The 14,991-nt window shown below is 40.6% G+C and overlaps 7 protein-coding genes and 1 long non-coding RNA gene across 11 annotated transcripts; 4 read left to right on the top strand and 4 right to left on the bottom strand.

The window, feature by feature from the left end:
- Positions 1 to 232: 232 nt before the first annotated feature.
- Positions 233 to 3,113, bottom strand: LOC110189525 (uncharacterized). 4 transcript variants are annotated; one of them, XM_020959652.2, is made up of 5 exons: positions 2,969 to 3,113; positions 1,690 to 1,894; positions 1,308 to 1,630; positions 1,088 to 1,241; positions 233 to 1,020 (listed from the first exon to the last, which is right to left on the bottom strand). In XM_020959652.2, exons 2-5 carry the CDS (start codon positions 1,859 to 1,861, stop codon positions 914 to 916), a joined length of 756 nt encoding a protein of 251 aa, XP_020815311.2. In that variant the 5' UTR covers positions 1,862 to 1,894; positions 2,969 to 3,113; the 3' UTR covers positions 233 to 913. The 4 variants fall into 4 exon arrangements, with proteins under 4 accessions (XP_020815311.2, XP_020815314.2, XP_020815312.2 ...); XM_020959655.2 differs by having other exon boundaries at positions 1,690 to 1,923; positions 2,969 to 3,096; XM_020959653.2 differs by lacking the exon at positions 2,969 to 3,113 and adding an exon at positions 1,979 to 2,100.
- On the top strand, positions 3,047 to 6,827 carry Tbce (Tubulin-binding cofactor E). Its single transcript, XM_020959439.2, has 5 exons — positions 3,047 to 4,860; positions 4,922 to 5,394; positions 5,451 to 5,874; positions 5,933 to 6,215; positions 6,274 to 6,827. Exons 1-5 carry the CDS (start codon positions 4,765 to 4,767, stop codon positions 6,567 to 6,569), a joined length of 1,572 nt encoding a protein of 523 aa, XP_020815098.1. The 5' UTR covers positions 3,047 to 4,764; the 3' UTR covers positions 6,570 to 6,827.
- A 444-nt stretch (positions 6,828 to 7,271) lies between these two features.
- On the top strand, positions 7,272 to 8,613 carry LOC110189405 (GTPase Era, mitochondrial). The gene is made up of 2 exons (XM_020959461.2): positions 7,272 to 8,302; positions 8,357 to 8,613. The coding sequence occupies exons 1-2, from the start codon at positions 7,336 to 7,338 to the stop codon at positions 8,548 to 8,550; spliced, it is 1,161 nt and encodes a 386-aa protein (XP_020815120.2). The 5' UTR covers positions 7,272 to 7,335; the 3' UTR covers positions 8,551 to 8,613.
- Positions 8,553 to 9,034, bottom strand: LOC110189406 (peptidyl-tRNA hydrolase 2, mitochondrial). The gene has a single exon (XM_020959462.2). The coding sequence runs from the start codon at positions 9,032 to 9,034 to the stop codon at positions 8,615 to 8,617; it is 420 nt and encodes a 139-aa protein (XP_020815121.1). The 3' UTR covers positions 8,553 to 8,614.
- Positions 8,811 to 9,215, bottom strand: LOC110189407 (uncharacterized). Its single transcript, XM_020959463.2, has one exon. It carries the CDS (start codon positions 9,213 to 9,215, stop codon positions 9,018 to 9,020), a length of 198 nt encoding a protein of 65 aa, XP_020815122.1. The 3' UTR covers positions 8,811 to 9,017.
- Positions 9,216 to 10,331: 1,116 nt separating this feature from the next.
- Positions 10,332 to 12,877, top strand: LOC147643597 (uncharacterized). The gene is made up of 3 exons (XR_015271762.1): positions 10,332 to 10,469; positions 12,350 to 12,457; positions 12,580 to 12,877. It is a non-coding gene; the product is annotated as an uncharacterized LOC147643597 (long non-coding RNA).
- Positions 11,424 to 11,709, top strand: LOC110189673 (uncharacterized). The gene has a single exon (XM_020959831.2). It carries the CDS (start codon positions 11,496 to 11,498, stop codon positions 11,643 to 11,645), a length of 150 nt encoding a protein of 49 aa, XP_020815490.1. The 5' UTR covers positions 11,424 to 11,495; the 3' UTR covers positions 11,646 to 11,709.
- Positions 12,878 to 14,562: 1,685 nt separating the features above from the next.
- On the bottom strand, positions 14,563 to 14,832 carry LOC110189577 (uncharacterized). The gene has a single exon (XM_020959710.2). The coding sequence runs from the start codon at positions 14,792 to 14,794 to the stop codon at positions 14,648 to 14,650; it is 147 nt and encodes a 48-aa protein (XP_020815369.1). The 5' UTR covers positions 14,795 to 14,832; the 3' UTR covers positions 14,563 to 14,647.
- Between the last annotated feature and the right edge of the window lie 159 nt (positions 14,833 to 14,991).

The following is a 14,991-nucleotide window of genomic DNA, read 5'->3' as shown; positions in this document are numbered from 1 at the left end:
ATAATTTTAATCAGAAGTGAGTGGGTTGAGAACTCAGTGACGGAGGCATTTCCGACCCCGACAATATACAGATGTATATAATCTTGATCAGCATCAAAAGCCGTGTCATCTAGCCATGTCCGTATCAAATTTTCTATTATATTTTTATCACACCATTGAATTTTATACTTAACAAGAAAAAAAGCTTACTTCGTCACGGCGAAGTTTGTATATCCTTGAAGATTGCAATTAATTTATAATTAATAAAATATAAATTGTATATATTTCTGTTAAAACCCATCAAAGTTATTTCTACTTTTATGACAGCCACCTCTTCTTATTATACATACAGTTGTACAGTTACAGTTTTAAAATCACAGTTCGGCATTTTCGTTTATATTTAACGATAGTTTCTATGGTAGCTATAAATAAAGCCATTCAGAATGTGAACGGTCTAGTTAAGCTTGTGAATGTTGGTTTGAATGTTTATCGCCCGTTTTATTTATGTTTACATTTTATTTATTATTATTACTTATATTATGTTCAATTCATTGGTTCGGTTATACTACATTTTTTTAAAGAAATGTGTTAAATTTATCAAAATAAATTTTTAATTTATTCGGTGCTAAATCCGATCTTGCAGATTCAAGTTATTTTGAAACGTAGTAGATTCATAACAGTTCTTAGCGTACAATTATAAACAAATTATAATAAATAATTAATTAATTTAAATAAGATATAATCGTTGTTTGTATGAATTGTATTCGCGGCTGTAGCCATCGATTTATCTAATTATTTCCCGCCTCGGGAATTTTAAACTTGAAATGTTATCGTAATTCCGAAGAGTTCTTCAAAAATTTCCCTAAAACCACTGGATTCTCTAATAAAAATCCTTAGCAATTGCTTTAAATGCCATTGACACGTACATTTTTATTTATTTTTGCTTTTGTTTCTTTTTGCTTGCATTGTTTTTGACGCAGCTCAATGCATGTGACAAGGCCTTATCTGGCGGCTGCTGGACATTCAACATACCTATGCTTTCTGTAAAAAAATATATATTTATATTTAAATTAAGTTTCTGCAACACACTTTGCACTAAAGTACATACGGATTAAAACCGAAAAGAATTCCGGAAATGCTCTGAGTGACTTTTTCCCACTCACGCCATCTATGTTAAAGTCGCAAATAATTTCTTCTGCCAAGACCCTTTTTATTGATTTAGGAAGAGTTTTGTACTTCAGTAGGTGAGTTATTTCTTGAATCTGTAAAAAAATCAATCAATTAAACGGTCCATAGGCGCGGTTTTTGACTATTAATATTTCACTTACGTAGACAGCTTTTGTGGTTGGGCCTATTTTGAATTCTAATGCTGCCAGAGCCTCTTCGTTAGCGATCGGGAACGAAACCTCGCATGCACCACCTGATTTTCCCTTTAGAAAAACTTGTAGCAAGGCTGTCAGCTTCGACACCTGAAGAGTACTTTCTGCCAACACTCTTGTATTCGCCTTTAAAATGTTTGTGTTCTCCTCAAGCTTTTCCTCCAAAGCATGGACCCTCTTCGTCAACTCAAACACCTCATTCTTCGGTTGTGATTCATGTGTTGGGTTCAATGCGTGTTCCGGCTCAGCGGGATCTTCCAACACAAATTCATCTAATAAAAAATTGCATTGATATAAATTAAATGCATTAAAGTTTATTTGATGTACTTACGGCCGACACCTAAAAATAGCTCCAATGACTCCTCCTTCTCTATTTTGATAGCACTGGCCTCTGTATCTACGTCCTCGATTTCCATTGAATTAAGTCTTTTTAAAGCGCATCGTCTTAACAGATTGTTCCTTTCTTTTGCTACTAGTTTTGAAATATGCTTTGAACCAACCATTTGTTGCTATTTTTAGTTCGTACTTTAGTCAGGCTGTAAAGGAGTTGGCAAGACCATCATATCTCATGGATATCATAAAAATAGACTTAGTACAAAAGTATTGCATTGTCGGCTTACCAAAAAAAAATTGAAAACGTAACAAGATAGACAGCTAACTGTATACCCTTGCAAATTGCAATACCAATAACAATTAAAACAATTTAATTATATAGAGTTGTGTCAAATAATAACGAAGTAATGCCTACTTTTGTTACATTCACCTACACATCCTATATTTATAGTTTTACAGTCACAGGGTTAAATTCACAGTTTTGCATTTTCCTCTACATCTTTTCAGTGGCAGCTATATAATCGAAGATTTTTTCCCTCTGATAAATATTTTATTTTTTATAAACAATTTAAAACGGAAATTTCGGGGAAAAATCTATTTTTTCTTTTTGCAAAACTGCCATTTTGTCAAAAAAAAAAGTATTTTGCTTATTTCTTCTATTAATTACTAGATTTGGCATTACTCTACCGATATCTGTTTCGTTTTTTTAATTTTTGATGATCCAGTTCCGACATATAGTGGTCATCGCAAAACGCCTTTTTTAAGAGGAGCTCCCGGAGATCAGCTGTAACTCTTTTCCAAATAAATATTTTTACTAGTTCTAAGTCTTAACATACAGTTAAGGATGCTGTGATATGTGTATACATTTTTGGATCAATAAGTTAGATTTTAAGATTTAAGATTTTTTTAGGAAACACTCTGAAAAATTCATTTTTGGACCTCTAACTGTATGTAACCCCTTAAAATAAATTGTGGTTCATTTTGCAGTGCATTTCATTAAAATGTTTCTTCAGTGTAGGGGCGCTCGGGATTTTGGCTCAAAGTGCATTTTTATCATTAGCTTTAAATTTATTTGCACACTCCGTTAACCGAGTTTTATATATGCATATGTATGAATACACATTTTGCACAATTTTAATCAACTTTTTTATTCTTAATCACCACAACATAAAAGGGGACAATTAAAAACAATTGGAATATTGTAAGTTTATGTCTATTAGCTCAAAATAAATCTGTTCAAATGAGTTTATTTAATAAATGTAAGTCACTTCACTCACTTTGTAATATTTTTTACATGTAAAACTCTTGAACTGCAATAGCTTGTGCAAACAAGAATGCCAAACAAAATTTTTCAGCTGTTCGATACTTTTAACCAAAACAAAAACAGAGAGGTGTATAAAAGCCGATGGTACTATCGATACTATCGATCAGTATACGTTGGGTTGTCAGTATTATTTTCTAACTTTTTCTCAACCTTAATAAATATGAAAAAAAATCTTGTAATCTGGGGATTCCTTATATGACTAAGCGACTGAAAATATCGAAGACATGTATATATCATTTGTATTCTCCTATATAATCATAAATTATTTTAAACTTCTTGACCATTCATTAAGCACTCAAAATGAATGATTTCTACGAAGTCTGTAGCAACACTGACTTTTTATAAATTTAGTCTATATATATTCAGAGAGATGTCACTTAATAATTGAAAATACCGCCAACATTAATTTGATTTTGCTTTTAAGATAACGGAAATAGACAATTACGTATAACTGAGAAACAAAATATTATAAAATATTCCTTATATTGTCCAAGCAATACTTTTTGACCAGACACCTCATAAAATAATATGTTAGTTAATGTGGCTCCTACTTTTCTTTAAAAGGCGAGTTTTCAAATATATTTCGCCCATTGCCGTAATTACAGCACTGCACACTGCATTCATTGCTACAAAAAACTATAATATATAATAATTAATTATTTAAGAATAACTATATATATATATATATATATATATATATATATATATATTTCGCACATTGCTATAATTACAGCACTGCACACTGCATTCATTGCTACAGAAAACTATAATATATAATAATTAATTATTTAAGAATACCTATTGATGCCACACTGGCTTTTTAGTAATTCAGTATGAATTGTTATGAAAACATCAGTCTTTACTTGCCGATATTTTCAGACATTCTTTCGCATACGGAGTCCTCTAGTTAATAAGCAATTGAAGTACGCAAACTTGTTTCTTCGCCGCCGTTCATGTTTTAAATGTTCCTCGTTATTTTTATCGGGAATGCTCATATATTTCGTTGGAAAAGGAAGAATTAGGGCTTGCACTGAAATACCATCGCATAGATACACATCTATTAAAATTCCGTCAAATTGCAGTGGAAAACAAACGGAGAAATTTTCGAAACGGCAAACCTTATAGCCCATTCTTTCAACTGATATTGAATTTATCTGTGTGGGAGGAATCTATTAGACCCCGTTTCAACTACCGTATCATTGCGAAATCCACTTAAATATTGTGATAAGCTAATTTACAAATTAATTATTTATGTTATTAAATTATTTAAGGACTTAATATCAGAGCGCAAAGGTTCTTGGGTATGTTAGTTATAGGTTTAGAAGGAAGGCTAAATCGACTCAGCTGATTATACTTCTAACTAATTTATCCAATGAGTACATTCGTCGATTTGACTAAAGACGGAGCCCAAAATATATATAAATCCGTAATGTCAGGTATGTTTCATCCCTGCCCGCAATGTGACCAAATTTTGATGGTCTTAGGTATTTCGTTCGCTTCATTTAAAAGTCATACTCGGCTCAAATAACACAAATAAAAGATTTGTCACTTGAAGTTTTAACTACATATTCCGAATAGAGTTGTAAACCCTTCACAAAATTTTAATATCGGGTGAAAAAAGGAATTCTTAGGCAAAGCTCCAATAAAAAATAACTCGGGAACTTCAGCGAGTAACAAACAAAGGCGTGCGCAACTTGTGTATAAGTGTGTGGGCGCCGCGTAAGGCATAAAACCAACAAACGCCCTGCAATGGTTGGGATTATTGATGAGGCCCAGCTGTTTTATCCGCTCGGGACCCGCATCAAAATAGCAGAGAACTACGGCACAGTCCGATATGTAGGCGAGGTAAGTGGGATTAATGAGCCTTTGACATATGCTGTGTCTGATCCCGTGCGTTCTGTTTCAGGTGAGCGGACATATGGGCACCTGGCTAGGCATAGAGTGGGACGATGGTCTTCGCGGCAAGCACAATGGTGTCGTTAACGGCAAGCGCTACTTCCAGACGCAGATGCCCACAGCAGGCAGCTTTATAAGGCCGGGCAAGTTGGGACCTTGCGCGACCTTGGAGGGCGCTGCCAGGGAAAGGTACCTGAACTATGACTCGAGCAACGTTGATGAGTCGCTCATCAGGGAGGCGCAGGCTAGTCTGCAGGCATCCCTTTTTGAGGTCGTTGGCATGGACAAGATTGCGCGCAAGCAGAGCAAGTTTGAGCAGCTGTCAGAGGTGAGCGTGGACGAGACGCCGGTAAACGCAGCTGGATACCTACAGGGCTTGACGCAACTGACTACACTGAACGTAAGCCATACTCTGATATGGAACTGGGAGATTGTGGCCAGCATAACTCAGCAGCTGCCTTCGCTCACCAGTCTAAATCTGAGGTGAGTGCAGGTGCAATATAATCCAATCTTCTACTATCATCTCATTTACTTTTCAGTTCGAACCGTTTAGTATTGCCTACGGAAAACCAAATATCTGAGCTGCAGCCGTCTTTTCGTCACCTAAAGCGCATCAATTTACGCAACTGTGGGTTCTCCGACTGGAAAGATGTGATGCATACTGCGCTGCTCTGGCCGGATATTCTATCGCTAGGACTGCAGGAGAACTCCTTTAATCAGTTGGCTGTGGTCGATCGCCAGAGGATCTTCAGGCAGCTGGAGGAGCTCGACTTGCACCGAACGAATATAATGGACTTTGACCAGGTTGTCAAGCTAGGAAACCTCATCACACTCCGTCTATTAAACCTCATGGAGAACGGTATTGAGGAGGTAAAGCTGCCTGACTGTGATCCGTTAGCTAAGCTGAATATATTTGTGTCGCTGGAGCAGCTGAATATTCTCCACAATCCCATTTGGAATGAGGTAAGTTGGGACAACAATCCATAAGCTTACAATTTAACGTTAAATTCCCCTCGCACAGGCTGATGTGTTCAACGAGCTGGACAAGCTGCCGCAGCTAAAGCGTCTGAACAAGACCCCGCATTTGAAGTCAAATTTTGATGAAATGTTCTCCAAAGCTGTTGCTAGCATAGGTGGTCTTCAGTTCATAAATAAGGCCGAGGTAACTGCGGAGGAGAGGCGCGGTGCTGAGTATGATATTTGGAAGAAATACGCGATGGATTGGATGCAGGCGACCCATCAAGGAGCAGATGCCTTACGCGAGTTTTGCAGGAAGCATCGCACGTATGCGTCGCTGGTGAAAAGTATGTTTTCTACTCCCTTAACACGTACTCCAATACTTTAAACGCATCTCTCCCACAGAGTACGGTTCTCCGGCAGATTTTGTGCCCCGGGTTCAAGCTAAGCAATCGAATTTGATAAAGGTGTGCATACGAAATCAAATAACGGGGGAGACCTGGGATAAGAAAGTGCCGCGGATGATTACTGTGCAAACCTTGCAGGGATTAGTCATGAAGCGGTTTGGTCTTAGTGGAACCGTTCCCCAGCTGTCATACGTTGATGCCAAGCACCCGAGTCTAGTGGTTCCGTTGGACAACACTGCGAAAACTCTAGACTTTTACTCTGTGCAGGAGCATGACACGGTTTTAGTTCAGTAATAATAACAGCTCCCCAGTTGAACGTGGCGTCTACATTCTCAATTTCGTATTGCGAAAATTTGGTATTTTAAGCATAAGGCATTCGATAAAGAATAAAAATTTTATTTTTTACATCTAAGGAGACTCATCGGACGCCCGTACAATGTTAAATTACTAATGTTAGGCATTGATAAGTTTATTTTTCTCTAAGCAGTTATACACGCGATTTTATTATTTTTGCTTTTTCAAAATAGTAAACACGTTACTTAACCACTAAAATCTTTCATTTGGAATTGGGTTATTATTCAATTGTGCTTTGAGACCCTATACGGGTAAATAACGGGTAATACAATACATACAAATTACAATTTCGATATACATTTATCAACCCCGAAGTGAATAAAAATATAGGCTTAAGACAGCAACGTTTTGAATTAATGGGAGAGTTTTTATATTTAGCTCACGTGCAGGTGTGAACAGTTTTTATATTATACTAATAAATTCATGGAGTCCCTAAATTTAGCTCTACTCTGTACCTAGTATAAGCCGATTGTACTTTCTTCTGCTTTTTATATTATTATTATATGCCTTATAAATATTTCATTTTAAATTTATTAATGTTTTGTATAGATAAATTATGGTACAAGGTACTATTCACAAAATGCTGAAATGCCAAAACTGGAACTGCAGTAGAAGTGGAGAATAAATATAATTGGTATATTTTTAAGAGGGCTTTTGGTATATTTTATCTACCGATCCGTGGTCTCTCTGAATTTTGTTTTGCAAGATGCGCTTTAATTTCTCCGCAAGCCTTAAGTTGGTAAATACCAGCAAAAGCCACAAATTATGGTGTATAAACGTGCGTAGCTTCTCTGGCACTATTCAAACCGATGATGCAGTGACTAAAGCCGTGCGACCCCCGCCTGCGAAGTCCGCAAGTGTCGGAGAAAATATAAACACAGAGCAGCGCTCGCTCCACATTGCAGTTATTGGAGTGCCAAATGTCGGCAAAAGCACTTTCATCAACAACATTATCAACCACAGGGTCTGCCCCACCTCTGCCAAGGTGCACACTACCCGCCAGTCGAATACCGCCATTTGTACCGCGGGCCTGACGCAGCTCGTCTTTTACGACACGCCCGGCTTGGTGACCCAGCACGAGATTCGGAAGCATCACCTGGAGCAAAGCTTCAAGAGTGCTTATCGCCATGCAATACAACATGCTGACATCATCGCCGTCCTGCATGACGCCTCGAATGGCTGGACGAGGAAGGAGCTCCATCCTACGGTCCTGGACACGCTGAAGGCCTACACGCACTTGCCCAGTTTCCTCGTACTGAACAAGATAGACACCCTAAAGTCTAAGCGCGTGCTGCTGGACCTAATCAAGACATTGACCAACGACAGTCTGACAAGTAGGCGTGGTGTTCAGGATGCTAGACATGCTTCAACTGCTACGGGGACTGATCAACCGGCTGGAGGCAACCGCCTAAACCAGCGCGAGACCAGCTGGGGCCACTTTAGCGACGTGTTTCTTGTTTCGGCCTTGACGGGCACCGGCCTGAATGAGCTGCAGGACTATCTAGCTGGCCAGGCCAAGTCAAGGCAGTGGAGATTTCCCTCCGATGTGCACACCGACGCCAGCCCAGAGGCATTGATTGTGGAAAGCGTGAGGGCACGTCTGCTGGACTACTTGCCACAGGAGATTCCCTACAATCTGAAGTGCGAGCTAGAGTACTACAGTGTGGAGAAACGTAAGCGTAGCAATTTTGCTCACAGTTACTGACTAACTCTTACTTTTCTTACAGATGTTGTATATACTTCCGTGCAGGTGCAGTGTCCCACAACGCGAATTGAGCGTTTAATCTGTGGCGAGGGCAACGGCAAGCTGCGCCAGATTACGGAACGAGTCACCTCGGATTTGGTGGAGATGTTCGGACAAGCGGTTTCTCTCACCATTTCCACGGTGTCTAAGGGAAAAAAGAGTACGGCCGAGGCTTAAAATTTGTGCTTCAAACATTTTTGTTATATTTAGTTTAATTACAACGTTGCGTAAACCTACAAATTCACAAAAGCTTCAGATGCGACACTAGTTTGTCAAGTTCATCAGCAGGTGCAGGTCCAAGGCCAAGTACTGTAGCCGTTCCGGACTCTAGCTGCGTGCGTCCAGCGTCCCGCACCATGGCGGCCACTACGTTCGACTCGTGGGCACGTCGCTCGAGGGTGCTGAGCTCCTCATAGTTGTCTACGCGTAGCACGATCTTTGGTTGTCCTAGCCTGCACCAACGCTGTAAGATTGCGTTCTGCAGCTTGGTGCCTTGGGTTGCGCTCTGGTAGCACATGACCGCTGCGTGCGCGCACTGAGCCGCAGTCTTGCCTTTCGACATTTTAACATCTCCGCGTACCACAAGTGCCAACTTGGTAGACTTTTCGAAGGCGACACTGTTTCTGAGGAACTTCTGCAAAATGCTACTTGACGTGGGCATACTTTTGGGTCTGCTGTTCCACGTACTTTTGCATGCACGCTCTGAACTCCTTCACTTTGTCCTGGCACGCCCGCCAGTCACCAGTCTCGGCAATACACTCCTGGACCTTGTAATGGAGCTCTATACAGCCCGTCTTCTTAAGCATCAATTCTACGGGATCCTGATCCGACGCTGCGGACATTTTATTCAGCAATTGGCTGCCTAAAATTGCATTAGGTGTGCCAGGTTCGAATTATGAAATTTTCTAAGATGTGACCGTTCTCTAGAATTTTAGGATTCTTACCAATTGTCAGTGTTTTAGTGTTGAGAAAAAAATACCAGCAAGTTGCCATATGCCAACACGTTTCACAAGTGTGGCTACCGTCGAGTACCATAAGCGCGCAAAAATCGAATCCAGAACTTCACCATAGCATATACAAGTTAACGACGATACAGTTAAAATGTATTTTTTTAACGAATTGTACATTAAAGTATAAACTTTGAAGAATATCTTACAATATTTTTATAAAGAAATACTCAAAAATATGGCAATGGTAGCACCTATCCGGACGTGTCTCGAAAAAAAGTTCCAAATTCATTCGTTAGATTATAGAATACCCCCGGTAACGCTGTCGATTTTTTTTTTTTTTTTTTTTTTTTAAATTCCGATTTTTTAATTTTTTCGAAGACTTTGAAGTGAAAAACACGATTTTTTGGGAAAAAAATCGTCTAATTTGTCACTGTGAAACCAAAATTATGAAAAAAAAAAAACAACTCGACTGCGTTACCTTGTAAAATATATACAGAGATAGTGTTTAAAATTTTAAAAGGATCCGCGCAGTAGATTTGTGGTTATGATTGGCACCGACTTTGAAAACGTGAGTTGTGGGTAAAGCGCTTAAAAATTTTAAGCACAAAAAAACTTCAGTGTAAAACGAAAATCCGGCAAGTATAAAAATACTCATAACATCGTCAATTTGGTTTTAATTGAAAAAAAAAAAATAATAATAATAAAATATCTTATCCCAATTTTATAAAATTTTTTATTTTATAACCACAACTTTAGTTGTTAATAACTACGCCGGAAAGTCGAAATCAGCTAGGATCATGACCGACTCAAGCTGGCCAATCACTGTCGTCATGTCCGTTATAAGTTATAACTATGAATATATGTACATACACACACAAGTTTTTTTTAGTACAAACGAGTGGCCCTGAATTTTCCCTTAGAAGTTGAGTTCGTCAGGTTTCCGGGAAAACTTCCTCCGTCCACAAATAATGTGGGAACTCGACAACATGACCGAAATTTGCATAATTCGGATGCAACCGAGCTGTCGGCAGACATTAGCATTAGCATTAGCATTACTGGCGACTGTTCTGTTTTGGGCTTAATTGCTGCCACGTTTAAAGTTTCTCCTGCTGCGAAGTAACAAAAGGAGCAGCGCCCACGGATCCGGTAAGTAAAGCTTGTTTATGGCGGGGGATGCATTATTCATGAGAGTCTGCGACGCGTGGCCAGTGAAAAAAAATATGCTCGCACGGCACGGCACTGTCTGCTGGGGGATTGTGTGGAACACTGCTCCTCATAACATGACGCACTTGTCAAGTGCACGGTACGCCAGAGTAATGTTTATAAAGTTGAGGTTTAATTCTGCGTTATTTACATCTTTGTATGCAAATTTGTGCTGCAAAAGCCGCCATTGCGCCATTGTGTCCTTTCATTTTCGCATCCGCTCGCTGGCTGATAATTGCCACAAGGACGACATTTGTTCAGCCAGTTTTCCGAACTATCGTGCTGTACAAATGAAGGGCTATAGGGCGAGTTGCGCTTCAAAGGCTTCCGTGGAAAGGTTTTCTCGAAAGCAGTAAGCTCCCATTGTTGTTTTCGATATAAAAATATCTCACAAGGAAATTCAACAGGCTTACGTCCAGGTCGGAAAATTATTTCTCATTGTCCTGCAGCGCTCGCGCCCACTTAAAGTCGCGCATTTGCATTTCAATATATGATGTGGGAGGAGTAGCTATTTAATATGCACAGTGGACACATTGAAGCGGAAGAACCGCTTCCAATTAACAGTCAAATGAGATTTATTTGATACCCGGCACAGTCATCCTTCAACGAATTCAATTTGGCGCCACAAAGTTAATCGGCAATGTGAAATGACAGATCAAATTTTGCAGCCTAATTTGCATTAGGCCCACCCACGCACCCCACAGAAGGTTGAAAGTAATTTCATTTCCATTGCAAAATGTGCCAAATGCGTATGGAAATTACGTTTCATGTGCTGGCAGGGCTTTAAGGTCGCGCTGGCCATGGGCTTTAGTTCGCCGTTGTGGGCTGGCCAAATGTTTACTTCGATGCAGGTCAAAGACAGCCAGGCCAGAATGGTTGCATCTGATCAAACAGAATCGGAACGAGTCGAGTGCCTATAAATACGCACTCAGCGATCAGAGGGAAAGCTTCTCGCATCTACTGGCAACCATGGATATCTCCGTGTTGTGGCTGTATCTGCTCCTCGTGTCCGTTCTGCTGGTGTGCCTGGTGCCCACGGCCGAGTCGACCCTTCTGCTGTGGGCTTGCATTTACCGGCTGGAAATCTGCCCCTTCAAGACCACCGTGGCTGGTGGCTGATCTGAGTAATTTTTGTTTACGAGTCGACGGTTTTTGAATAAATAAAGAACCCTTCCGAAAGCCACTTAATTGACATTCAAGCAAGGTCCTCGGTACAATGAGATATTTCGTCAGCTGAAGGAGAAGCTTCCCGCATCCGCTCCTGCTGGCGAGTTCAAACTCCCTTTTACTTCTGCTTTCCGCTTGGCCTGCTGCCCAAGTAAGCGCCGAAGTTTGCCGCAAGTGCAAAGTTTGTCATTAGTTACTTGCACTAATTAAGTGCAAAGCTCGCTCAACGGCGGCTTTCACTTTCGCTCCTGTCAGCACGTGCCCAGATTACGTAATTTCAGACTCAAACTCCTGCCCACAGCAGCTCTGTCGGACGGAAATGAGGACAGGATTCGGACACATTAATGGATTTGGCCAGCCGCACAATGAAGGCAAATTGTTAAAATCCCCAAAATGCCCAGTCCCAGCTCATTGGGGAACACTGACTAGGTATCATATTGGGTTACCCAACCATTAAATAACATTCTGTCTCAGGACTCAACCCTTGAGACCCCGCGCAGTGACTTTATGAAACTTAAATAGTCACCTTTTTGGTTAGGAATCGTCTCAAATTATTTAAGTTTTACTTGTTTGCTCGGATTAGGACTAACGTTTAAGGCCTTGACATTTAAAATCTGGTTGCTACTTAATTTAATTTTTGAATCTACATTTCAAAGGTAATTGACGACTCTAAATTATCTGTTGTTTTTAAAAAAAAGATCACAAAAATGTCGCGGAAGTCGTACCTAAATGAATTTGTTCTGATTTGAAACATCAGTAAAAACGTAAGGTATATCCTTGGCTTATATGGTATTTTCTTGATTTTATTTATTTTCTTTTTATTTTCAAGTATAAATAGTTATTTTTACAACTGACGACATTTCCTTATTGATGTGTGTAACAACAGCCTGAAGCTCTACAGGATCTGGCATTTATTTAGCATAGGTTGATTGTCTACCCGAAGGGACTTCCGCTGGATATGTGTGGAATCAGGAAACGAAATGTTACAGCCGGTTTTACCCAATCAACCGTCAGCCCTTGCGGTGCCAGAGAAGAGGTCATCCATGCAAATAACTTTATTTGCATCACGGTTCCAAAATTAACATTTCGTCAGTGAGGCCTCAAAAATGTGCGCGATTTCCAGGCAACTCAAACGAAACCGCCAGCTGCTTGCCCCGCACCTCCCTTATACCGGATTCATCATGGTAAATGAAAATTAAATTCAAAATATATATAGTAGACAACTCTCCCCGGGCTATTCATTTAATGTGTAACGAGAGCCGACGAAATCAATAAGTGATCCAAGCGGAGGCGGTCCGGGCGGTGTTTCCCCACTTTGCTTTTCTTCAAGGAAGCTGACTGCTTGGACCGATTCAAGCCAATTGGCATTTAATTAGCGTGGTAAAAGAAATAACAAAATGCAAACAAACAATTACCTGGTAAGCAGGGCCGTACGACTGGCGGGAATGGCATCCGCCCGACCGGAGGTTCAAACCCTTCCGTACACACAAAGGACAGCATTTTTGCTGCCCAGCGCCCAATGGGGCTCTACGGAAATGGCTTCAAAGCCGCAAACCGCAAATCGTTTTGGCTCTCAAGGGTAGCAACACAAAGTACAAAAGATGCTGCCAAAGTGGAAGCAAACTTATATTCTATATTGTACTATACATTTATACGGTAAGATAAGGATTTTAGGCCTAGTTTTTCTCTTTCAAAGCCAAGGATGGCGAACGTTTAATTTCAGGTAGAGCATTATTGTATTATTTTATTAGTGTTCTGCTACCTTATTGTGGCAACTTAATCTAATCGATGTATAATAGATTTGTTTGCAATAGGTCCAAAACTGTGTTAGGGGGCGGTATAAATATTTCATTTTATCATTATGGATAATCGACCTATTATCTTTTGCTATTTTTAATAATAGAAATTTTAAATAAAACCACTAGTGGCAAAGACGTAACTACTCACACTCTTATTTGAGCAGAAAATGTAAACTAGTTAACGTGGAAACACTTGAACCGTAAAGAGTTAAACCAAAGTTGTGAACTTTTTATTTGATTTAGCTTTTTATAAGAGATATTTGAGTCCTTTATCGTGCCGTCACGTCCACGGTGGCATCACGCAGACCTTTTTCCAATTTCGCAACTACAATTGACCAAATCGCTGTTAAGTCAACTTTAAGTGTTTGAAGAGGTGTAAAAGCCCAAGGTGTGCAGCTTGGCCTGCGTAGAGGCGCCACAATGTAGCAAGCTGTCGTCGCCAAGTCGTGTCAAAGTTTCCGCCCCCGCTCCAAATGGCTTTTTGCTACTCGTCTCAGCCATCGACAGACTGGAGCCTGCGGGGTGGTGACCTCGGTGGGAGGCACGCGTGTGCGAACCCGAGAACACCTGACCTCCCTGCCTCCCCTGCGCTGTTTGACTTGCCCGGTCTGTAATTCAAATTTACCGAGTACAAACAGCCAGAGATGGCAATTAATTAAATATCACTCATATGCCAGGTAGACCCGGTAGCTCTGGTGCCCCCGACTGAGAGTGTGGGCTGCTCCCAGTTGAACAAACAATCGCGTGCAACACGTGTGAGTACCTAACGTCATGGTAGCGTGTCTGTATTAAAGCCCGAATCGCATACGTGAACCTTAAACGCTGCCGGACGAGGTTTATTTAGGCCCGGAATCCGAAATAGATATTATGCCTTGTATGTCCCCGCCCATTACCTAATGCCGGCGTAGCCTTGAAGTTCCTGCTCCAAAGTAAGCCCGATTCGAAAGCTGATGTAAAGCCAATAGTTCATACTCACGCACAACCTTCTTATATTGCAAATCTCTCGTAAGAGAAGCCTTTGGCAGCGAGGAGGTTCAAATCGGAGCCTATCATATTGCATCGTGAATATCTTTCCAGTGCAAAGGGTTATTTATTTGGTGTGGGATGGTGTGGGAGCGTGTGGTGTGTGCCGTATGGCGTTGCACGAGTAATCCATCATCCGGAGGCGGTCACGTTGTAGGGACAGTAGGGGGAGGCTAGCAGGCAGGCCAGCAGGATGAAGCATCCCTCGGCCGAGGGGGCCAGGAACGTCATGAAAAGGGCGATGAGCACCAGGTAAAAGCACACCCACGTAGCAATCATCTTGACTGATCTCTTTCCGAACTCAAGGGTGGACTGATAGTCTGCCGGCTTTTATATGTCAGCGCCAATGGAACTCAATCAATCGTAATTGCAGCTGCAGCTATTGTAGAGCAAGCAAATTCATTCACAAAGTCAACACATCTTTGCTGAAGAATAGCACTGCATAATGTATTTGCTGGGTTTTTTATTTCTAGTTC

The sequence above is a fragment of the Drosophila serrata genome, unplaced genomic scaffold, assembly GCF_035046125.1.
Source record: "Drosophila serrata isolate PLE 108 unplaced genomic scaffold, ASM3504612v1 contig_267, whole genome shotgun sequence".
In the NCBI taxonomy this organism is placed as follows: domain Eukaryota; kingdom Metazoa; phylum Arthropoda; class Insecta; order Diptera; family Drosophilidae; genus Drosophila; species Drosophila serrata.
The sequence above is the reverse complement of the archived record's forward strand: the minus strand, read 5'-3'. Positions and strand labels throughout refer to the sequence as shown.